The 24,843-nt window shown below is 46.7% G+C and overlaps 1 protein-coding gene and 1 non-coding gene across 4 annotated transcripts; both read right to left on the bottom strand.

Annotated features, from left to right (window-relative positions):
• Positions 1 to 350: 350 nt before the first annotated feature.
• Positions 351 to 24,843, bottom strand: Ncapd2 (non-SMC condensin I complex subunit D2). 3 transcript variants are annotated; one of them, XM_050164086.1, is made up of 32 exons: positions 24,656 to 24,843; positions 24,396 to 24,444; positions 23,100 to 23,246; positions 20,148 to 20,223; positions 19,829 to 19,887; positions 19,184 to 19,365; positions 18,763 to 18,905; positions 16,570 to 16,697; positions 16,370 to 16,493; positions 16,042 to 16,189; positions 13,161 to 13,358; positions 11,952 to 12,086; positions 11,771 to 11,858; positions 11,506 to 11,680; positions 9,699 to 9,814; positions 9,248 to 9,472; positions 8,561 to 8,735; positions 8,257 to 8,341; positions 6,674 to 6,807; positions 6,232 to 6,364; positions 5,891 to 6,140; positions 5,301 to 5,473; positions 4,226 to 4,337; positions 4,029 to 4,152; positions 3,790 to 3,945; positions 3,279 to 3,456; positions 3,096 to 3,190; positions 2,508 to 2,588; positions 2,216 to 2,399; positions 1,127 to 1,253; positions 861 to 1,016; positions 351 to 668 (listed from the first exon to the last, which is right to left on the bottom strand). In XM_050164086.1, the coding sequence occupies exons 3-32, from the start codon at positions 23,224 to 23,226 to the stop codon at positions 583 to 585; spliced, it is 4,173 nt and encodes a 1,390-aa protein (XP_050020043.1). In that variant the 5' UTR covers positions 23,227 to 23,246; positions 24,396 to 24,444; positions 24,656 to 24,843; the 3' UTR covers positions 351 to 582. The 3 variants fall into 3 exon arrangements, with proteins under 3 accessions (XP_050020043.1, XP_050020042.1, XP_050020044.1); XM_050164085.1 differs by lacking the exon at positions 24,396 to 24,444; XM_050164087.1 differs by lacking the exons at positions 23,100 to 23,246; positions 24,396 to 24,444; positions 24,656 to 24,843 and having other exon boundaries at positions 19,184 to 19,345; positions 20,148 to 20,210.
• LOC126514933 (small nucleolar RNA U85) lies at positions 19,443 to 19,759 on the bottom strand. The gene has a single exon (XR_007595711.1). It is a non-coding gene; the product is annotated as a small nucleolar RNA U85 (small nucleolar RNA).

The following is a 24,843-nucleotide window of genomic DNA, read 5'->3' as shown; positions in this document are numbered from 1 at the left end:
ACTGTGTTGGGGTGTCCTGTGTATGAAGGATGTTAGTCAACACGCTCCTCCCAAGGCTTTTGTTGAAAGAATGCTTATTCTATGTCCCACAAGGCCGCGATAGAAATAGGTCTCTGGGTATTGTCAAATGTTGTCTTGGGTACTGAGAGGTGCTTCTACGAACCTAGACCACGTAATTCTCTACAGTGGAATCTCTCACTAGTTGTGCAAGATGAAGCAATGCGCATCATGAAGATCCAGAGACAGCCTGAGGGTACCTGGGCTTCCTTATCTTCTCTCTGGACTGATAACCCTCAATCTGCTGCCTGAACCTGGGCGAAGGTGAAAGATGAAACAGACCAGCAGAGGACTTAAAAGTATATAAAAACATTTATTCTTAAAAAACATGACGATTGGTTAAGTATCTCTTGGGAAGTGAAAGCAGCCATTAGATGGGCTCTCAGAGAAAGACACTGAATGCAAAGACCATTTACATGTTAAAAACAAAGAGGCAACAAACATTTTTACAAGGGAGGAACTGAATTCAAAGGCATCCAACAAGACACCCTGCACAGCAGGGATGGGAATAGGTGAAGGCCACTCCTAGGACCTCTGTCTCCGGGAAGATGCTCTGCGGATGGGGGTGGTTCTCTTGGGTGTCTCCTCTTCTGTCATCTCTGCTGAAAGTTCTATTCAGAGAATCATGGGAACAAAAACTGAGTCACCAAGATGGCACAAAACAATCTTAAAACATATCCAGAGCTGCAAAGCACACCTCGGAAGTCAGCCAGGCTGCAGAGCGGGGTGGCACTACCAGGAGGAATGACTACACCCAGGCAAGCCCCACTGAGACCCCAAGGCTGTCAGGAGGGCAGTCATACCGTCCTCGCTGGCCTCATCACTTGAAAAGGTAACTCTGGCTTTCTTCTTGGACTTCCGTTGCTGAGTGTTTGGTCGAGGACGGTTGGTGCGTCGAGGCTTAGGCGTGACAAAGTCATCGTCGGAATCTACAGAAGCCAGAGGCCGTTGCCTTGAGACTAGAGGTGGAAGGGAGACAGGATTTCAAAAAACAAAAACCACAAAGGAAAAACATAAAAGATGGTGGAGACTGCGTGTGGGAAGCCCCGTGAGGGCTTGCCTCTCATACCGGCAGAGGGTTTCTTGGCAGACAGGGCTCTCTGGCTGCCTCCTTGGCCAGCTTCAAGCTCCTCTACTCCATCCATGCCTCTGGTGTGACAGGCCCGAAGCTTCTGCTCAAATTCATCAATTGTAGACTAGAGGAAAATTAAGTTAAAAACAGGGCTGGAGATACTGTCTCCCTGTTTAAAAACAGCCGTGAAAGAAACAGACTTGAAATGTTTATTCTAAGTGACCTATATCTATCATGCATCTCTATCTGTTTATATGGTGAGAGCACAACTAAGTGGCAGCACCATAGGAGTGAGTGTGAGGGCAGTGAATGTCTAGTATGACCCCGTAGTGACAAGTCACTGTATTTAGGGAAGCCAGTGTCAGTGTAAACTGTGGCCCCTGGGTACTCATCTGTCAATCATATCCACTCATGCAGGTCAATGGAGACTGTAAGACCACAGCACCGAGGACAAGGAGCTGATGGGTAGAGGACGTACGTGGATTGGGACAGAAGCAGACAGAAACTCTACTTACTCAGTTTTTCTTTAACATGAAACGGCTCTAAAAAAGAAGTCTAGTGCCAAGCATGTGGAGGCACGCCTTTAATCCCAACACTCAAAAGGCAGAGGCAGGGAAATCTCTGTGAGTTTAAGGCCAGCCTGGTCTACATATCAAATTCTAAGTCAGCTAGAGCTACACAGAAAGACAATGTCTCAAGTAGAAATTGGCTTTTCCTGGGGGCTGGAGAGATAGCACTTGCTGCTCCTGCAGAACACCTGGATTCAGTTCCCAGCACCAACACGGCAGCTCACAACTTTCCTTAACTCAAGTTCCAGGGATCTGGCACCTTCACACAGACACACACACATATATAGGCAAAACACTAATACACATAAAATTTAAAAAAAAAATCTTTAAAAAAAAAAAAGACCTTTTAAAAAGGGACAGGAGCGGGAGAAAGGACGAGGAATTGGACAGAGATCTGGCCTCAAGTCACCATGGTTAAATGGTTGTACTGAGGCTAGCGAGGCAGGAAGTACACAGGGGGGTAGACTGTGTTTACAGCACTAGAACCCAGTAGGGCCAGTGACCCTATGCCACTCACCTTGCCCTCAGGCTTGGCCCACCGACGCAGTTTACCCACGACTGACAAAAAAGCAGTGAAGACAGAATCATCTAACAGCTTATCCCCAAAGCAGTCAAAGTTGTCCAGCATCTTGTGGAGGCCTCGCTCTGTGAGGGGCAGCTGGGACACACAGTAGGCCAGATCCCGGTATTGCCGCTCAGTTCTGCACAAGGAATGGACACTGTGAGGTTCACATGTCCTCCCGCGTCAGTCTCCCTTGGTCCCTCTGAAGAGCCCCTCTAGGCAGAGACCTCCCGAAATGGCAGCATACCGGGCTGTGCGGAACCGCTGACACAGCTTCTCCACCAGGCTCTCCGTCTGTTTGTCCTTGGTGATGTAGGAAAGGAGCTGCCTGAGAGGGGGTGGGAGGGAGTGTGTGACTAGCCAGCAAAGTTCTCACCCCCACCTTTTCTGTCCTTGCTTTAGAAGAATGCTCGTGGCCAAGGCCTCCCAGCATTCCTCTTGTCCCCTTCCATGTACTGAGAATGCAGATAAGAACAGCTGCTATCTGGTCATCCTGCTGTGTGGACAACCTGGGAGTCATACCCATCTGGGAGCCTGGAGAACTGTGAAGCAAGAACTAGCACTCTCAGAGAGGGAAACAGGCAAATGGGCCAAGCTGTTTTGGAGAAGGTACAGCTAAAATGGACACTTGGGGCCGAAAACCGTGGCAAGAGTGCTTGTCTATCGTACGCAAGGCCCTGGGTTCATTCTTGTTCACTCTTAGCCTATCATAGCCAACAACCAGCCAACCAGAGCTGGGATAAAAAGCATGTCTGGTTCCTAACCAAGTCTGTGTGCTGCACACACACCACCCATACCACACTACATCCCTGTAAGTTTATGTAGAAAGCCGTACTTCATGATGGTGTGGAAGGGCTCCTCCTCCACCCCACCCTCTGGGTCTGAAAGGCGACTGATGATATCAGGGAGGAGATTATAGATTGCGTTGCCCTGTAGAAGAGACCAGAGAGATGAGATGGGGGCGGAAAGTGCGACCCACCCACTTCCTCTGCAGAAAGCTCCAAGCTGCTTCTGTCACCTTGTGGGAGAGCTCATTGAAGAAATTCTTGGCCAGAGCAGCGATGTGAGGCTCAGGGTCGATGAGCAGCACCGCCATCTCGCTCACCTGCCCCTTCACTTTCACCATGTCCTTCAGGATCAAGTGCGTCATCACCAGCCCCGCTGTCCTCCGCACTTGCTGAGCTGGGTCTCGGAGACTAGGAATAAAAGCTCTAGTCAGAGATCAAGAACTCCTTTATACCTTAAGGCCGACATGAAGGCCCGATGTAAGGATCTATTGTTCTACAGTATGCTGTTCCGGAAGCAGCTCGAAGGCTATTCTGATTTGAAGACTGGAGTCAGGGACAATGGAAGGCTTGTAGGCAGATTTCAGAAGGCTACTTCAGCTCCCAGTGTCCACTTAGAGCTCATTCGTACAAGGTGAATAGCCAGCAGATACTGAACTCTGCCACGAGTCAGGGGAAGAGCTGTGGCTCGCTGCAGTAATGGACTGCAGAGTGAACTCTCGAGGTGTCTGAGGGATCTCTTACCGGGCGTACAGATGAGGAGTCCAGGGATCCACCAGGTTGGGGAAGCGGATAGCCAGATCCCCAGTGGCAACCATGAGATTAGAGCGGACAGTGGGGAGTGAAGACTTTTCAAGCATGGTGAACAGAAGACGAAGCTGGGAGTCACAGAACGGGGCACTGAGGGCAAAGAGAGAAAATCATCAGGGAAGCAGGAGAGCCGTGTCATCTCATCTTCCTAGAGCTGAGACCAACGGGGCTACCTGATCATGCAGAACTTGCCAAGGGCCAGCGAAGCAGCCGCACAGAGGTCTGGGTTGCTGTAGAGGCCAGGGTTGTTGCAGACTTTAAGCAGCAGCGGAACAAAGGCAGCTAGCACCTGACTGCCTGTTGGAAGAAGAGCTCGGGGTTGGGGCAGATGGAACAAGGGGGGAGAAAGGCAAACGGCAGTGCTTCTTACCGTCCAGCAGCTCCTTCTCACAGATGCCGCGGATTAGCTCTGCCTCTGTGTCATCAGCAGTGGCCCCGACCAGCCCCATCTCCTCCTCCATGGTCGTTTCAGAGCTTGTACTCTGGAGGGAAAGAAGCCAGGGTGATCACTTTTCTTTCTTGAGACAGGCTCTTACGTAGCCCAGGCTGTCCTGAAACTTTCTATGTAGACCAGGCTGTCCATGAATTCACAGGGATCTGCCTGCCTCAGTCTCCTAAGCAGGGATAAAGGCATATGTCACTTCACCCTACTTTGAGAAAAAGAAACAAACTTTTTTTGGTTTTGAGTGTTTTACCCTGCATGTATATAAGCACAGCATATGTGTGCATTGCACATGGAGGCCAGAAGAGGGCATCAGATTCCCCTGGAGCTAGAGTGACTGTGTACAATCTGAGAGCTGCTCAGGTTCTCTTCAAGTGCAGTAAGTGCTCTTAACCTCTGATCCATTTCTCTACTCACAAGACAGCATTTTCTGATTCTAGCATAACACTTCATTTGCATGAAGAGATCTAAGATGAGGTTTATAAAACCATCCACAGAAGTGCCAAGTATGTCCATAAAGAAAGAATTCCTGAGTGGAGAAAGAATAACCAGGTCCCTACACCTCTTCCTCTGAAAACATAATTGACTCTAAATGGCAAATTTGGCTCAAGGTCACTTTACTCCACCTGCAAGACTCTCTTCTTTGTCTACAAGCAAATAAGCCTTTAGCAGAGAGGACAAAGGATCTCACCAGGTGACAGGCTAGTAACACAGGCTGATAAAAAGAGGGGGTGCTGTGTGTGTTCAAACAAGCAGTACTTCAGATGGAGCCTGTATCCTAGACCAAGGTATACAAGTCAGTCTGTGTACTAACACCCCCCCCCCCCACTGGATGAGCATGGGGAGACCATGCCATCTCTGTTGATATTAATCTTCCCCAGGGAAGCAGCAACAAAGAGGCAGGGTCTACACTTACTAATAAAGCAGAGATTTCCCTAGGAAATGTCCTGAACTGAGGTTATGAAAATCTGGGAAACGCTTGGGGACCTAGCCACTCATTCACCTTCTCCTTGGGGTCCTTGGTCTTGTGCTCCTGCTCTTCCTGGAGAACTCGCCGCCGACCCAGCTCTCCACTCACTGCGTGTTCCAAGTGTACCAGCTGCTGTAGGGCCACGTCCCCAGCCAGTGAGAGCAGATTCATCAGCAGGAATGTGGGGAGCATGGGGACACTGTCCTCTGATGTAGAGGGAAGGGAAAAAGCAAAGGCACACTCAAGTTCCATCAACTCCCACTCCTTCCTCATGTGCTACTCAAAGTAGGAACAGGAGGTGGGGTGGACACATGGGTAAACAAGAGCGTGGGCTGAGGGGGGTCTGGAGAGATGGCTCAGTGGTTAAGAGCACCGCCTGCTCTTCCAAAGGTCCTGAGTTCAATTCCCAGCAACCACATGGTGGCTCACAACCATCTGTAATGAGGTCTGGTGCCCTCTTCTGGCCTACAGGCACAGTACTGAGAATACTGTATATATAATAAATAAATAAATCTTAAAAAAAAAAAAAAAAAGAGCGTGGGCTGAGGCTCTTTACCCTTTAGGGAAACAACAGAAACCGGCTGCCCACTCCATCCCCAGCACTCAAACCTCTGCCCACTTACTGGGGTCCTCCTCAGTGGTGTTCTTCTCAAGCTTCTCCAAGGCTTGCTTTGCACAGCCTTGTAACATCTGGGCACAGATCACTTCAGGGCTCTCTGCCAGTTGGTAGGTCAGAGTCACGGCCACCTCTTTGAATGGGATCCAGAGGGGATCTGGATGTGCAAACCCCTTTGTGACCATCTCTCCAAGTCGCTCAAACAACCTGTGTTCCCGAGGCAGCCGGAAGGGAGGCTGACGTTCACCCAGGGAAGGCTGAGAAGAAAACAAAATGCCAGGGTGGGGAAGACAGACAGAGAGGCTCTCCACTCTCTCAGCTGAGCCATGGCCATGCCAGATCACCTACCTTCCTCCTGTCCGAGATGTTGGCAATGGCAAGGCACACCTGCTGGGCCAGCCTGTAGTCCTGTGGGAACTTCTCCGCCAGCCCTACCTTCACCAGCGTGTCTAAATTGCTTCCTACAATTTCTGGTTTTCCTCTAGAGAAAGGAAAACGGAGTTAAAGGCAGCCCTGGGCAGGATTCCAGGGAGACGAGGGCAGTGCGGGAAAGCCCCAGAACCCGCCCTGGGGTTCCTAGAGCCCTGGAGCACTACAGAAAGGCCCTGACTCAGGGCCAGGTCCCCGGACCACTTGTGTTAGTGACCGTTTCTACTACACAGGCGGGTGCTCTCTCCACCCAGGCAGCCGCTCTCTCCACCCAGGCAGCCGACCAGGAAAGCTCAATGGGCTGTGACTGGATGGAAGGCCTCTCAGACCCTCCTTTCCTTCCCCACGGTCTGAGCCTCACCGTGCCATCATGCCAAGAAGCATGACAGAGCAACAGCGCTCCAGCGGAGAGCAGGGGACCTTCTCTGTGGCTCGCTCCCACAGCAGCTGGGTCACTGCTGGCTTTATCTCACCCTTCTGCACAAACTCACACAGCTGAGGAGGAAAGACAAAGAACTCAGCTTCAGAATAACAGCTCCCGGCTGGTCTACTTGCCTGGATGGAACTAACGCTGGCAAACAGAAGAGGAAGGAGTGTGGGGAGGCACTTCTCGCTCCAGTCTCTCTTTTCCTATGTCATGCCTTTCTTCAAGGCTACACTTCCTAAAGTAACACATTCAAACGAGTCTTCTGAGTTCTGTGTGGACCACTGTTCTGACTGCACTCTGGATATTTCTGGCAATTTTTCTTACTGTGAGAACAAGGTCAACCTGTATCTGAGAGGGTCACTGTCCTTTTTCCTCTTCTTTAGAATCCATTTTAGCCACTCACTCCTGTCCTCTCATCCCTGCCCACCTACAGGAGCCGCAGGCCGCACTTCTACCCTGCCCACAGCTCTCAGGTGGCTTGTGTGACAGGCAGGGCGTCTCCTCAGCATCTGTTTCCAGGTCTTCGCTGCCTACTGTAGAAGTTTTGAGCATCAGGCAGCCTGGGAAATATCAAGGCAGATGCCTCCCCCAGGTTCTTTTTCCACAGAAAGGAACAAAAGTAGCAACCAGGAGACGAGGCCTGGCAGGGCACCACTCCCTACAGTGCAAGATTCAACTCATTAAAAAGCAGGGGTTCCTTTGACTTGAAGGCACCAGCCTATGCTCCCAACTTGACTATCTTGTGCAGGTAATGACTCCGAGACAGAACACAGACCTTCATTCTCAGGCTGGGAGAGTGGACTTTCTATGATTTTTGCCAGAAACTCTCTCTTCTTCTCTCTCTATCTCTCAATTTCACTGAACTTCCATGATCCCTGCTGACTAGCACCAACCACCTTGATGGGGCAGTCCCTGACCTCTACCGTAAGCAGCTCTGTGGTCTGTTACAGCACAGAGGCTGCATATGTTTTCTGGCGGATATACAGTGTAACTGCTGCAGCCAGGCAAGTTGCCGAGCCTCTCCTTAAGCCTCCCTCACAGACCTCATTCTACTCCAGAGTCACCCAGTGGTGTTAACAACAGCGCCCAACACATAGTAAACAGCATGTGTTATTACTGCTATTACAGTTGTTACCTATGCCACCAATTCTACAAGTGAATTTTGTTTTGTTTTTCAAGACAGGGTTTCTCTGTGTAACAGCCCAGCTCTCCTGGAACTAGTTTTTGTAGATTAGGCTGGCCTCGAACTCACAGAGATCCGCCTGTCTCTGCCTCGTGAGTGCTGGGATTAAGGGTAGGTGAATATTTACTTGCAACATTTTTCTAAACATGTTTTGGTTTTTTTACTCTAAGCAAACTACTGGCGTCTTTAAGTTTGGGCATGCGAGCTGAGCACTGCGAGTTGGAGGCCAGCCTGGACTACACAGTGAGACAACTGCCCCAAACACAGTAGCACACAGGAAACAGCAACTAATTATACCCTGCTGAATGAGAAGAGGACAGAGCAGGAGACTTACAATTTCCTCAAGACACTGGATGGTCCCGACGGAGGCATCCACTAACAACAGAGAGAGGTTCTGTATCAAGGCCTGGGCCGTGGCTCTGTGGGAACAGCAGAGATCAGTGGTCATTATGACCGGGAAGCTGTTAGGTTAAATGATTGCGTGAAGTAGGAGGCCTCAGCAGAAATCCACCTTAAGCCTGGTATGGACCCATCCATGAGTTCAGACTCCCCCAGACGAATATCTTTCAGGATACTAGGATTAATCCTCTGAGAAGCTGACCTCGGAAAAGTTAACAGAGACAAGGAACCCCATATACCTGGCTGAGTCCCCTTTTGGATTGAGGTAGAGTTGGCGGTAGGCATTAAGTACAGCGTCCCGGACACCAGGCTCCTTAGACCAGATGAGAGGCAGCATGCGGCGAACCCCAAACAGGGCCTGAGGTACCCCAAATTGGAATACCATCACAAAGAATTCAATCACCTCCTGCACCACTGAAAACAAATACAAATGTCACCCATCTACTTGACAACTCTCCCAACACCCATAGATGGGACCCCTGCTAACACAGTAACATAGATGTGAGGTCACTGTCATTGTCCCAGAGAATGACTGCTACGATGCCTTCTCATGACACTGGCTAAACTAGGTACAGTGGTAAACACCCCTGACTTTTAATGGTGCAGGCACCAGGGGATGACTGATAGCTCCATGGTTAAAAGCACTTGCTGTTTGTTCAGAGGACCTGGTTCAAATTCCCAGTGTCCATGTGGTGGCTCAACAAATCCTAACTCCAACAGTTCCAGAGGATCTGACTCCCTCCTATGCTTCCTGCAGGCACCAAACATGCATGTGATACACATGCATGAGGGCAAAATACTCATACATGTGAACAATAAAATCTTAAAAATATAGCAATAAGAAAGGTATGGGCATCAATAACTACGAGCCGGCAGAACTGTTTCTCAGCCCCACGACCAATTCCTTCTGAAGAGCCCTGGCTTACCTGTGCTTGTGTTTTCATACATCATCTTGCTGATGATGCCGATGGCCTCTGTAACCTTCTGGGAGAAGCTGTAGGCATCCCGCAGATACTGCACCAACATCTCCTGCTTCACCAGCTCATCGTCCCTCTGGGGTCCTTCAGGCTCGGATGCACTGGGAGTGTCTTTACTGTTACTCAGCACAGGGACACTGTCCCCATGAGACTCCTGTGTGGGAGCTGCAGAGCCTAGGAATTAGAGAGGTACAGGCCATTGGCTACCAACATCCCTGGGTATTTCTTTCAACAATTTGAAGGTATAAAATTAGAACCTATTCTAACACACTTTGGTTCGTTTCTTAGTAGATCCCTGTAGACCCCTATGACTGGGCTGCTCCCCTTCCAGATCAGCAGTGTCAACCCCTCCCCGAGCCTCCTTCAACCCAAAGCTGTGCTTGCTGACTGAAAGGATTACCTTTGAAGATAACTCCCAGGAGATTCAGGAAGCTGTTCTCCTCCAGGTCTGTGTGACTGAAAGGTTGGGACTCCTGGAAGTGACTGATGGCTTCTCTAGTGAGAATAATAGCTTGCCTGAAAGAATACCAGTCTGTCACCAATTCAGTACCCAGAAGAATGTCACCGAAGCCCTTGTAAGGGATCCTACCTTATGATTCCATCCAGCCCCTACAAGCGGTACCCTAAAGAAAAGGGATATGTCTCATGCTTCAAGAGCTGAGCAGTACCTACTAGGATATCAGGCCCCAAATTCCAGGCCTTTACTGTAGTCTTCAAAGAAGTTGGATCTTTTTTTTAAAAGTTTTTAAAACCATAAACCCAGGGCTAGCCAGAGAGCTTGGCAAGCTAGGGTACCTACCACAGAGCTTAACGACTTAGAATTGATTCCCCAAAGTTGTCCTTTATCTTTACATGTGCTGTACCCCATGAACATTCCCATAAATAAATAACTAAATGTATAATTTATGTATATATAAAAGCCTACTCCAAACACCTGTGTAAAAACCTACTGTGTTTGTAGTCAACAGAGTTTGGATAATTGGTTACTTTTATGACATAACCACACAATGAGGTTCTTTTCTTGAAACAGAGTTTTACAATGTACTCAGAATGACCATGAACTCACTATGTATCCCAATCCTCCCGCCTTAGACGCCCTAAATCCTGGGTTTGCAAACAAGTGCTGCTGCCCCATAGTAACATCTGTGTAGTCAGGCCATGGCTGGGAGGCGCAGTTTAGCAGTGAGCATGTGCTGAGCAAACCAAAGCTCCTGGGTGCCAAGTCTCGCAGGAAAAACAAAAAAGCAAGAGGAGGCACCACACTTGGTTTATATAGGGCTAGGGATCGAGCACCCACCTCAGGTGCAGCTGAGCTACATCTCCATCCCCTTTCACCTTCTGGAGATGAAGTTTCATTACACAGCTATGGCTGTAAGGAAGACTTGCTGTTTAGACCTTGCTAGCTTTAAATTTGCAGCAACCTCCTGCTTCCGCCTTCGGAGTGCCAGGATTAAAGGCGTGCGCCACCACTGCCCAGCCTCTGGAGTAGTTTTAAAAACATTTTAAAAAGTAGAAAAGCAGTTGTGGATTATGCTTTTGGTCTGATATTACTACAGTAAAAATGCCTATCACCTCTGGGAGCAGCAAAACTTAAGAACAAATTATGTTCTTTGTTTCTTTTTTTCTTGTTTTTTTTTTTCTGAAACAAGGTTTCTCTGTGTAGCTGTCTGCCCATGAAACTGGCTCTGTAGACCAAGGTGGCCTTGAACTCACAGAGATCCACCTCTCTGCCTCCTGAGTGCTAGGATTAAAGGCGTGCACCACCATTGCTTGTTTAGTACTAATCATTTTTAAGGACTCATCATAAGTCTCTCAAAGGTTAACTCTAAATCCTCACAGACCTGTTGTGAAATCATCTTTTTGTACACTGTGAAGATGGGTCACTCTGGTTTATTAAAAAGCTGAACAACAATAGCTAGAAAGGATTTTCAGGGCAGAGAGGATGCTGGGAAGAAGGCAGAGTTGCCAGCCGGATGCAGAGCTAGCAGGATGGGGAATATGGAGATGAGGTAATAAAGCCACAAGGCAGAAAGTGAATTAACAGATGGGTTAATTTAAGTTAGAAGAGCTAATTAGAAACCAGCCTAAGCTATCGGCTGAACTTTCATCATTAATAATAAGTCTCTGTCTTTTTTTTTATAAGCTGGCAGCCCAAAGAAAGATTCACCTGCACAGACCTGCAGAGACCATCCTAATCTTGTACATACTTGTAACTAGCCTTGGCAAGCAGCTGACGGATGCGTCCTTTCACCTCTTCCACAGTCTCTGTTCCAGCGATTTGTTGATCTTCCTCTTCCTGGGGAAGCTTTAGAAGCTGCTGCAGGGTAGACTTCAGTTCTGGCAACATGGCTTCCCATTCCTCCTCTGGGTCTAGTGCTGCAGCTGAAAGGGAGTCTTGTTTAGTCTCTCTCAGGCTTTGTGACCAACCTCGGGGAAAAGCAGCTCAGACTCCTGGGGCAGCTGAATACTCACGAGCAGCCGTGGGTCGCCTCTGGGCTCTCATGTCTTGTAACTTCTGGATCTCCTTCTGCAGTGGTCCAGCAAGGTCAGCATCACTGAGCTGTCAGGTAGAATGCGTGTCAGGTCACTGAGTGACATAATGCCATCTCTGCCTCCGTTTCATTCCTCTTTTGCATGCACCATGTTGACTTACCTTGCAGGAAAAGGGATTATTGGCTAGAAAACTGGCCAGCAGCTGGATGGCATTCTTACATACTAGCACCGACTTGTCTGCCAGACGTCCCACAGCTAAGGCCACCACGGTCTGGAAACGGTTCAGGGGGAGCACCTAGATGAGCAGAAGGAGAATCAGCATAAATTCAGCACCACCCAACTACAGCCTATGGGTCACTTGGAGGGTAGCTATATATGTGGCTCAACACAAGATCCTAACCCTACTTAAAATATTGTGATATTTTGCGGTGATTTCTCTTATTGAAATGGGTATGAACTTGTAGATGGTAGTGTTAAGTTGCAATGTCCAAAGGTTGGACACACTCGTGAGTTTAACCTGAGCCTCACTGTAAAGCAGCTTCTCTGTGAGATTATAAACTATGTGAGCAGCACCACACTGCAGTCCTTAACTGGAGCAGGCACCTTGGTCCTTAGAAAGGGAAGACTTTCATTTCATTTTATTTATTTATATTGTATGTATGAGTGCTCGCCTATATACCTGAATGTCAGAAGAGGGCATCAGATCCTATTATAGGTGGTTGTAAGCCACAATGTGGTTGCTGGGAATTGAACTCAGGACCTTTGGAAGAGCACCTAGTGCTCTTAACCGCTGAGCCATCTCTTCAGCCCCCATAGCAGACTTTATTACTGGTAGTAAAAATCTCAAGTCTAGACTCTTCTTTGGGGGCAGTTACCAGATTCTGTGTCTATTTAAATTTAAATAAGACAAAAAAAAAAAAAAAACCAACAAACAAAAGCCACCTTTTTCAAGGATTAGAGAGATGACTGAGGTTTAGAACACTGGCTGCTCAACTAGAGGACCTGGGTTCAATTCCCAGCACCCACATGACAGCTCACAACTGTCTGTAACTCCAAACCCATGGAATAAGAGGCCTTCCAGCCTCCACAGGTACTGTACATATGTAGTACAAGCACTCATGCACATATAATAAAAATAAAGGAAAACATCTTTCCTTGCTTTTTTAAATTGCAACAAGGTCTCACATAGCTCAGCTGTTTTCAAACTTTCCATGTGGCTGAGGATGACCTCAAACTACTGACCCTCTTACCTCTACTTCCCCAAGTCTGGTATCATGGGCAATGCCACAGTGCTCAGCTAGATTCTCTCTTTACTTTGCCAAGTATACAGAGAAATATTCAGAGTTTTAGCATAGAGAAGGTTGTTTACCTTCTGTTGGACAATTCGGGTAAAGAGCTGCAAAACACGGCTTCGCACAAAGGAGTTGACGTCGTGGACATGAGCTTGCAAGATGTCCAGGAACTGATCTCTGGTTTCTCGGGCTGTTTCTTCTAGTTGGTCACCTTTTAGAACCTGCAGGACCATCTCGGCCATGGCTGCCAGCACAGCATTGCGCATCGCGTAGTTCTGAGAGAGACATCAATTGGAACGGCTCTCATTTCTTTCCCACACTCTCCTGCCCTTAGTCAAGGTGAAGATTGCTTGTTCTAAACTGTGACTTTCCTGGCCAATTGCCTAGGTGTCAATCCCCAGGGTAACAGGAAGATACAAAATCCCAAGGGGATTTGTTGGCTCAGAGAATGTCAGAAAGTAAATAAGAGTCAAAATCAAAGGGTTGTAGCAGGGCGGTGGTGGCGCACGCCTTTAATCCCAGCACTTGGGAGGCAGAGGCAGGAGGCTCTGTGAGTTTGAGATTTGAGACCAGCCTGGTCTACAAGAGCTAGTTCCAGGACAGGCTCCAAAACCACAGAGAAACCCTGTCTGGGGGGGGGGGGGGGGGGGGGATCAAAGGGTTGTGATTCCTAGTCTGAAATGCTTGGGACACAGTACTTTTTTGTCTGTCTATGTATACATAGTATCTTAGGGATGGAAACTAAATCTAAATGTGAAAGACATCTATGTTTCAAATATATCACACTCAGAGCCTAAGGGTAATCTTAGATACCACCAAACCCGAAGACCTGAGTTCAATCCCCAGGACCAGTGAAAGGAGAGAACCAACTTCCACATATGTACATACTATACACATACACAAAGTAAATGAATATATAATTGTTTTTCTTCCGAGACAGGATCTCACTATGAAGTACTATCTGGCTTAGGAGTATGAAGAAGAGCAGACTGGCCTCAATTCACAGAGGTCCACCTGTCTCTGCCTCCTGGATGCTGGGATTAAAGACATGTGCCATGCCTGGCAAATAATATTATTAAAAAGAAAATCAGATCTGTCTATCAAGGTACATTTGAGAAACTTGAGAAACATTTTTTCTATCTTTTTTTTGAGACAGGGTTTCTCTGTAGCATTGGAGCCTGTCCTGGAACTAGCTCTTGTAGACCAGGCTGGCCTCAAAACTCACAGAGATCCACCTGCCTCTGCCTCCCGAGTGCTGGGATTAAAGGTGTGTGCTCCCACCGCCTGGCAAGAAACATTTATTATCCTTTATCTATAAGGCCATAAAATGTTGCAGGATATTTGATCACACCAACTTTCTGATTGGTTTAATAAAGAGCTGAATGGCCAACAGCTAGGCAGGACTTCTGGGCAGAGAGAGAAACTGGGAGAAGGAAGCTAGCTAAGCATGTGAAAAAAATCACCAGTGAGACGTGGAGGAAGCAGGATGGGTGGGGCAGTATAAAGGAGAGGTAACAAGCCAAGTGGCAGATCACAGATTTAAAAATATGGGTTAATTAGCTTTGGAGCCAAGAAGTCTGTTATACAACCTGGTAGAAAACAGGGCAGGGGATTCCCTCTGCCTAGGCCAAGAGCCAGAGACTAGTTTCATAAAAGAAGTTAAAGAAAACTTGATCAATGAATAGACTGTCTTTGACATTTCTCTAGGAAGCCCCAACACTAGTCGGGGAAGAGGCCAAGCAAGCATCCAGGAAAGAGAACTTAGGAGTAGAACAGGTTGGTTGAGAAAGCTCATTGTTTATAAAAAGCAATGCTAGCCAGATGGGAACAAGAGGCTGGAGCCCAAGGACTGGATGGGACTGCAAACCAAAGCTGAGTTCTTCTCACTAGACCAGTATAGAATGGTCATCTCTACCAGAACTGCATAAAACCAAGTGATATAAAAACAAGATTCATAAAAGGGTTTCTTGCTGGGCATGGGTGGCGCGTGCCTTTAATCCCAGCATTTGGGAGGCAGAGGCAGGCGAATCTGCTCTACAGAGAGAGTTCCAAGACTGGCTCCATAACTACTGAGAAACCCTGTCTTGTGTGTGTGTGTGTGTGGGGGGGGTGGTTTCTGTACAAACTGTCACAGTGATAAATCTAAACAACCTGTCTTCTTTGTGTGGAAAATGTATTTTGGGGACAGTCTTACTTTGTAGTCCAGGCCCTCTGAGTCTCAGACTCCAGGGTACACTTTCATTTTAACTAAAAGCTACTTTCTTTCCCAAGAAACAACCTTGAGGTCAGGCAGTGGTGGTGCACACCTTTAATCCCACCACTCAGACAGTGACAAGCAGATCTCTGTGAGGTCGAGGCCAGCTTGGTCTACAGCAAGTTCCAGGAGAGGTTCTAAAGCTACAAAGAGAAACCCTGTCTAGAAAAACAAAAACAAAGAAACAACCTTGATCTGAACCTTGGCTAGGCATGGTGACACCTATAATTCTGGAACCTGGGAGCCAGTCTAGGCTACATGACAAGCCTTTTCTTTCTTATTTTGTTGCGCATATATGTTGCATATGTGTGTTTATATGGGAGCATGCATGCACCAAGGAACATTTGCAGAACTCAAAGTATAACCTTGGATGTCAGTCTCTGCCTTTTTTTTTCTCTGTACAAATTTACATGCAGGCAAAACACATAAAAATCATAAACTTTTTTTTTTGGCTGGAGAGACAGCTATAGGTGCGTGGGAACTGAACTCATATTTTTTGGCTGTAGGCCTAGCCTTTAACGGCTAAGCCATCTCTCCAGCCCATACATTTTTTTAAGGAAACAAATTTTTCAACTTTTAGAGCATGTGCTTATTAGCATATATAAGTCCTTGCGTTGTTACCCAGGACCACGTTAAAGTGAAGGGAGAGAGAGAGACAGACTTCAGAAATGGGCTTAAATCCTAGACAAATCTGGACTGCCCACCTCTTCATCCAGATGATCTAGCAAAATGCACATGCTGGACATAAGGACAGCAGGGATTCGCTCTGCTAGCTCAGTGAGGAAGGCTGCAAAGCTCTTTGTCCCTGCTGTGTCTCGACTCAGCTCCTGTGGACACTTCTGCCCAATCTCTCTATAGAGGGAAGAAAACACAGATATGGCAAGAAAGTTAATTACTGAGTTCCCAATAAGGGAAGCCAAGACAGGCAGCTAACATGAAGGAACCCAACATCACATGGAGAAAAGGCCTCTAACTTTCCCTTACCCCACCCACACCTCCAAGAAAACAGAAGCTTGGAGGGTCAGGAGTCACCTTACAATCTCGCCCACGATGCTCTTCATTCCATAGTCTGTTGCCCACAGACTCACAGCCGCCACTAGCACTGATGGCAGATGCTCAAAGTGCTGCAGCATCTGGGTGATCTTCACAGTCGCACCTGGGAAGCACCAACATGTGGCGTTCAGGGAGCAAGGGCAATGCAGGGAGCAGGCGCCAGGCGAAAGGCAACTTACTGAACATATGATTATAACGGACCAAGGCCACCCCAAGCAGGTGTGCTACGGCTTCCCTCGTGGGGCGGTTCTTCTGGTGACTAATGGTGGGATTTTCTAAAATGCGGTAGCAACAGCCAGTAACCAAACTAAAAAGGAAAGAGATGGACAGAAAGCAATCAGTTCTGGAGTCACCAGCTGCTCCCCTTATTAATTCTGCCCCTACTATGTCTGAATTGAGGTTTCTAGAGCCCTGTTCTTTCGGTCTAAGCACCTTCCACATCAAGGCGCTTTGGAGAAAGCAATCCTGGAAGAAATTCTTACCTTTTGATCATCAAATTTCAGCTAGTTACCATGCCAATAAGAAACCTGAATATATGATCAAGACGGTAGGGCAAGGTTACTGAAGACTTCTCATTGTTAAAAATGGCCAGTTGAATCTTTATTGAAGAGACTTATTTACATCTGCTGTGACTGATCATTTACTTTGGTTTTACTGTGTGTGTGTGTGTTTCCCTGTATGTGCATGTGGAGACCAGAGGTCAACCTTGGGTTTCATTTCTCAGGAGCTGTTTGCCTTAGTTGTTGTTGTTTTTTGTTTGTTTGCTTGTTTTTTTTGTTTTGTTTTTCGAGACAGGGTTTCTCTGTAGTTTTGGAGCTTGTCCTGGAACTAGCTCTTGTAGACCAGGCTGGTCTTGAACTCACAGAGATGAGCCTGCCTCTGCCTCCCGAGTGCTGGGATTAAAGGCGTGCGCCACCACCGCCCGGCTTTGAGACAGGGCCTCTCACCTAGGGCTCACTGAATAGGCTAGGCTGGCAGTCTTCAATCCCGGAAATCTGCTTGTCTCCACATCCCCAACACTGCGCCATGTTTGGCTTTTGACAGGAGTGTTGTCCATCAGTGTTGATGATCCTAAGTCCTCATGATTGCATAGTAAGTACTTCACTGAGCCACCTCCCCAGCCATTATTTATTTGGAGACAGGTCTCAGGATGACAGGAGGTCTCTGTCAACCAAGATGCCCTTGAACTCAGACACCTGACTCTGCTTCCTAAGTGCCGGGATTACAGATGTGTGCCACCATGCCTGGCTACTTATATTTTGAGATAAGGTCTTGCTATGTACTCTTGGCTGCTCACAGTACAGCATAACTCGCCTTGAATTCCTGGCAAACCTGCTTCAGCCTCTTAAGTTCTGGTATATAGGCATGTACCACAATGCCTGGTCACTTTCTCCTTCAAACTCACACTTCATTTGGCTTCTGGACTCTGGACCCCTATCTCAGAGTCCCTGGCTGCTTCTCAGCTCACTCTACTGGTCATGGTGTACCTTGGTATATAGTCCTTGGATCTATGCTCTCTTGTAGTTCCTGATTTAGTGACCTCATTCGATTTCAAGGGTTTAACCACCATCATATCCCCAAAGGTGTCTCTTTAGTCCACACGCGCCTTCCTTTCAACAGCTGAATCTAATACTACTCAGATGTCTAACAAGCACCTCAAAGTGCATGTCCAAAGCAGGACTTCTGATCTTCCCTGCCAAATACCCCATACCTCCATTATCAGCAACTCCTTTTCGCCAAAGGCTTGGCCACATCCCTGGAACAGTAATCCTTGACTGTACCCTTCTCTCGAATTTCATACCCATATCACCATACATGCTATATATTTTCCTTATTTTAAACATTGCCAGTCAAGAGTGATAGCTCATGGCTGTAATTCCAGCATTTGAGAAGTTTGAGGCAAGACTGAGTTCCAGGCTAGCCTGGACTGTAATAGTAAGTTCAAGACCACTTGAGCTACATTGCAAGACTAACCTAAAAAAACAACTCCCCCCTAAAAGCACAAACAACAAGAATAACCACCACCCCAAAATTGCCTTCTATTCTAAAACAGAAAGTGTCTATAATAATGCCACCATCCACCTAGGGGATTCTTAGTAAATACATTTCCACAAATATAGGTATTAGCAATGAGAAATTCATTGTAGTGGCACATACCTTTAATCCCAGCACTTGGAGGTAAAGGCAGTGAACCTCTGTGAGTTCAAACCCAGTTTGGTCTACATAGAAACTTCCAGGCCAGATGGAGGCACAATGAGACAGTCAGTGTCTCATAAAAATAAGAAAACAAAACAAAGCAAAAAACAAAACAAAAAGGCCAGAACCTCATTCCTCAGAGCTTAAGATCATCTCCAGCCATCTTAACCACCCACCTGACAAATTCTTCTTCAATTACTGAGTGGTTCCATAGGTGACGAATGTCCAGCTGGAGTAGCTGTGTTAAGAGCTGAAGAACTGGTTGCCTCTCTTCCTCCCAATCAAAGCCAAGGGCTGCCTTGGCCCGGGCCTTCTTACCCTAAAGTGATCATACAGACATTCAGGGGTGGGGTGGGGCGGAGTGTGGATCAGAGAGTAAAGATCATCTAGTCTGTGTGCCCACACGATCCAGGATCAAGGCAAGGTCAGGCAAGGCCATAGAGGATTACAGGTGCTGGGATGCACAAGAACTACTCGCCAGGGAAGGGGTTCCAGTACTTGAGGACTCTCTCCTAAAACCCCAAGCAAGACATAAAGCATCCTAGAATCCCGGGCTTCTCCCCCATCAATATAAAATGGCCAGGCATTCTCACTTACCCTCCCACCCACATCCAGGTTGATGAGGCTTGTCTGGCTGGTCATATTCTCAAAGGACTCCAGAAGGCGGATCAGGGCGTAGCAGTTCATCTTGAGGGTGTTTAGATGGGCAGTTCTATCGGATACACTCAAAGTGGCATCATCCAGGATGGATGGAAGTTCCTGGGAGTGGCAGGATACCACTGTGAGGGGCAGAATCTGGGAGTTGGTTTTGTTGACTTTCTTCAGGTACCCCAACTTTTAAACACTTAGCACGTGTAGCCATCAGATTACCAAAGATCTGTGTATCATCTCTCAGTGGCCACGACACAGCTAAGTCCTTTGGGACCCCTGACCCCTGTATCGAGATAGAGCCTGTTCCTACTTTCATTCCAATGACAAGTCCTCGCAGGCAATGGAGAATCACCCCTACTTAGGGAGGTGGTTCAAAAGCAGGAAAATTTCTGTTGGTCCGCCCTTACAGCGATCGCACATCACTCGGTATCGACCACCAAGATTACAGACCTGGATAAGCCAGGGGTCCCCGGACTTAGCCAAACCAACTGAATCACAACAGCCTTGATATCATCACATGGCTCAGAGAACGGAGGAAATGCTATACACAACAAGCACCTTCCAGCCCCCTACCCCCAGACCCACAGACACCTTTTATCAGGAATTCCAGGGTATCTTCCTTGAGGCCAGGATCTATACTTCGAAAGTGACTATGAGGGAAAGAAAGTGTGGGAGTGAGATAGGAGCCTGCAGAGCCCATTCTCCTAGATCAGATCTAAGGTCCAACACGTGAAAATATCCCACAATTGTCAAATAAACATGGTGGAAGCTGGATCAATGCTCACTATGGATGTCAGTACCCAGAACCAATAATCGGTGAACCTATAATTTGGAATTTCAAAACTAACATGCAAAAATGAGAGAAATAGCCACCAGGTGTTTAAAAAAACCAGCTGCGTATCTCACTTACTGTAAAATGCTGTAGACTGTATCAAAGTGCTCCAGCATAGCGAGAGGCCCCTGAGCCCGGAAAGCAGACTGAAATGCTAGAAAATGAAGGATGCTGTTTAATTTAGAGGAAAGACAGATTTTTTTTTTTTTTTTTTGGTAAATTCTATTTCTATGTAGAAGGCATTTAACGGACATGTTTCCTGAATCTTCAATCTTTGCCTTTCATAATTGTGTTGTTGTTTGGGTTTTTTTTTTTTTTTTTTTTTAGACAGGGGTTCTCTGCGTCTCCCTGGCTGTCCTGGGGCCTCCTTGCTCTGTAGACCACTCCTCTGCCTCCTGCAGTGCTAGAATTAAAGGCATGCACCACCACACCCGGCTCATTCCATGTTCATACACAAACATCATGGACTTTAGTCACATGCACCACATTTCTGTCATAAAAAGCAGCAATGTTTCCCGTGTCACCGCAACTCTGTACATGTGCTGCTAGAGTGAGCATTTATTTTCTTACTTCCTCACACCACAAGATGCTCCAGATTACCTTCTACTTTCCGTGGCCTGGTGCTGAAATCAACAATTCTTAGTAGTATGAAAGAACAGTTTATAAAAACCCAAGCTCTCAGCTGGGTGGTGGTGGCTCACGCCTTTAATCCCAGCACTCGGGAGGCAGAGGCAGGTGGATCTCCGTGAGTTCGAGGACAGCCTGGTCTAGAAGAGCTAGTTCCAGGGCAGGAACCAAAAGCTAAAAGGAAACCCTGTCTCGAAAATCAAAAAAAAAAAAAAAACAAGCTCTTGGTACTGCATAGATTATTAACTGTTGGTCCTGGCCGATAGTACCAGTCATTAGAGAGGCTGAGGCAGGAGGATTAAAAACTCAAAAGCCTCACTGGCTACAAAGTGAATTCAAGGCTAGCCTACGCTACTAGCAAGACCATGTGAAAATACAAATAAAAAGAAGGTGTAGCCATGTAGCTCAGAGAAGCACTTATCTGGCATATGCAAGGCCTTGGTTCAATCCCCAGTCCTGAAAAAGGAGAAACCAACCCAGCAGACGAGAAGGAGGCTAGGAAGAGCAGAAGTTCAAAATCATCCTTAGCTACGTATTCAGTTTGAGACTGCTCAAATTAAGACCTTGTCTCAAAAAACTTAGAAAAAAATTGAAAAAAGAAAAAGGACAAGACAGAAATGCCTTTTCCCATTTCTGAACCTTACATCTAGGAGCTGCCATCTCCAGTAGGAGGTCACTTGTTCAAGCTCAGGGTGGCAGAGGAGACAAGCCCAGGTCTGGCTCCAGCAGCTTCGGTCTACATGTAATTCCCTAAAGCAACCCAGTGTGAACCAATTCCAAGAAGTACAGTGGCACTGTGGGGTCTGACTGATAATATACAAATTGTTTTTAAGTTGTTCATAGACGTCAGGAGGAACTACACTGTGCATCCAATCACAGGCACCACACTGTCAGTGAACAGCCACATATACGGTATCCTCCTCTACTGCAATGGAGCTGAAAACTTCCTACTGCCTAGTGACGTTTTAGCCACTGCTACGTTTGCATCTGTAAGGTTTGCAGTGCAAACACACTCACTCTACACTTCAAATCCCGTAAAGCATGGCACAGACGGTTATGAACAGTAGATAATTCTTGACAATAAAAGACTATGTTACTGGCTATGTAAGTGCTGTAGCTGTTATTTAGGGTATATTCCTCCTGGTAACTTACTATAAAATGCTAATGCTGGGTTACTCTAACAGTAGCCTCATATACCCATCTCTTATTTTTTCTTGTTGTTTTGATTTCTGTTTTGGAGACAAGGTCTTACTCTGCCGTAGTCTGCTCTTGAACTTTCAGCAATCCCAACTGCTGGGATTACAGGTGTGCACTACTACATCTGGTTTCATCTGGCGGTGAGGATGAAACCTAGGACTTTGTGTATACTAGACAAGTAATTTGGAGTACATGACACCATTTTTATTTTATTTTGGTTTTTTTGAGACAGGGTTTCATTGTGTAGCTTTGGAGCCTGTCCTGGAACTCACTCTGTAGACCAGGCTGGCTTTGAACTCACAGAGATCCACCCGCCTCTGCCTCCTGAGTGGACTATGCCATTTAAAAAACTTGTACATGTATACTCTATGATGAGGTTTCACGATAATGAATCATCTAGCAACAGGCTTCTCAAAACATGTCTCCCACTTGTTAACAACAGATGACTGTTTTGTGTGTTGTTACAGCTATGTTTCTCCTTTATTACACTTCTTGGAAACACGACCTAGATTTAAGAGTACTCCCTAAGAAAAGGCAAGTCAAATACTGTCCATAACTGCGGCATGTTTTATTTTTTAATTTATTCATGTATGGTATGCAGGTTGGTGTTTTGCCTGCATACATATCTGTGCACTACATGCACAAGTTACAATCAGTTGTGAACTGCCACGTGGGTGCTGGGAATCAAATCTGGGTCTTCTAGAAGAACAGTTGGTGCTTTTAACCTCTAAGCCATCTCTCCAGTCCCTAGCCTACAATTCTTAATTTTACCATGGTAAAGGGTAAAAATACAGCCAAGTGGTGGTGGTCCATGCCTTAGTTCAAGGCCAATCTGGTCTACAAAGTGAGTTCCAGGACAGCAAGGACCGTTACACAGAGAAGCCAAAATCGAAAAATCAAAAAAAAAAAAAAAAACCAAAACAAGACAGAAAAACAAAACACCCCCACCCCAACCCCCCAAAATATAGAGTAACTAGACTAAGCAACACTGTTCCTTGAATAATCCAGGGAGGACAGCCACTTGCGTCATGAATCCCATGCAGAGCTACTAAACAAACAAACAAATAAACAAGTGAAATAAAATTAGGGACTAGTAGGAAAGATATTCCCTGCCCCGATGGAATGTCACAGAGCTATAGAACAGAGATGCTAATTACACACGGGGTGTTTCTCTACTGGAGCTCACTGGTAGCCATGGTGTCTCACCTCTAAGTTGCGATGGAAGCTGCTTGATGGGCAACACCTCCTGAACAACATACTGATTCACACCTCTACTCTTCAGCAACTCCTCTGGGGCTAAGGGCAGGTGGAATTCAAAGTTTTGGGGAGACATCCTTCTATCGATTCACAGGCCTAGAAGACAACAAAAACTTCAGTCTAAACCAGAAGTTATCAACCCGCGGGTCTTGACCCCCTTCACAGGGGTCTCCTAAAACCATCAAAACACCGTTATAATTTATAACAGTAGCAAAATCAGTTATGAAGTAGCAACAAAATAATTTTATGATTGAAGATTACCACAACATGAAGAACTGTGTTTAAAGCCCAGCACTCGGGAGGCAGAGGCAGGTGGATCTCTGTGAGTTCGAGACCAGCCTGGTCTACAGAGCTAGTTCAGGACAGGCTAGTTCCAACGCCACAGAGAAACCCTGTCTCGAAAAACAAAAAAAAAAAAGAGCATTTAATACAGCATTAGGAAGGCTGAGAACCACGGGTTTAAATATAAGAATGTTGTGGTTTTTATTATGTAGTAAGAGCTTTGCTTTCTCTTTTTTTTGGGGTGGTGGTGGTGGTGGTGGTACTGGTAATTAAACCTAGCATTTTTGGTATGGTAGGCAGGAACTTTACTTCTGAGCTATAACCCCTGCCTCAGAAATTATCTAGTTCAATTATGTCCCCCACTTTCAACAATATGTTTTTCAGTCTTACAACAAGCTACTAACATCTTGTGAGGTATAATAACAGAGCCAAGTAAAGTAGTACACGGTTGTATTTCTATTCCTAGTATCCCAGCATTAGGGAGGCAGAAGGATGCAGTTCAAGGCCAGCCTCTTCTACGTGATCTTGGCTATATAAGACCTCTAGTCCCCAATATAAAAGTAACTCTAGACGAGAATCTAATTCTTGTTATTACTTTGCCACTAGGTAGGTCACTGAGTCCTCATGGTTTCATCTCTAAAATGATATTATTCTGGGGCTCAAATGAATCAAGGGTTAAAAAATTCGGAAAGAGCCGGGTGTGGTGGTACAGGCTTATAAATTCAACACTAGGAAGGCTGAGGCAGGAGAACTGCTGAGTTTGAGGCCAGGCGGGGCTGCAGTGAGTACTAGGCTGCCAAGAGCTATCTCAACAAAACAAAACAAAAAAATTTAAATATTAATGAACCAGTAAGTGACAATCAGTTGTACAAACAACCTTACTAATTCCATTTTAAATTCAAACGATCCTTACAGCGTCGGGGTTCCTGGATGCAGGATGAAAGAACATTGGCGTTTACTTACTCATTCTGTAGTCTCCAATCTTGGCCGCTCGGGGTGCGTAACGAAACAACTAAGTTGACAGATTGAGTAGCAAGGTTATGCGATCTGCCCACATCACACGTTCCGTTTCTGATCTATCACTCACTGATACTTTGGATTTCAAGGGCATCCCTACCAGACGTCGCTGCCGACTGCACACAGGCAAAGGCTGCGTCCTGTCCCGGACCTGATTTTCTCAGCCCCTTCACTTCCCGCTTCCTACCCAGCCTACCATACCTCACCTGGACACTTGGACACCGCTCACCCGCCGCTTCTTCGACTGGGATCGACCCCGCTGAAAAAGAAGGAAGAAAACACCAGCGGACCATCCGCGCCAAACAGCTAGATGGTTTTCAAGCTTGCGGAGAAACCAGCCAATCCTCGGCAGGCTGGGACGGAAATCCGCCTCGGAGTCAGGAGTCGAGCTCGC

Source organism: Alexandromys fortis, unplaced genomic scaffold (genome assembly GCF_014885135.2).
Source record: "Alexandromys fortis isolate MF-2015 unplaced genomic scaffold, M_Fortis_MF-2015_v1.1 scaffold_150, whole genome shotgun sequence".
Lineage (NCBI taxonomy): Eukaryota > Metazoa > Chordata > Mammalia > Rodentia > Cricetidae > Alexandromys > Alexandromys fortis.
This window is presented reverse-complemented; position numbering and strand designations above follow the sequence as displayed.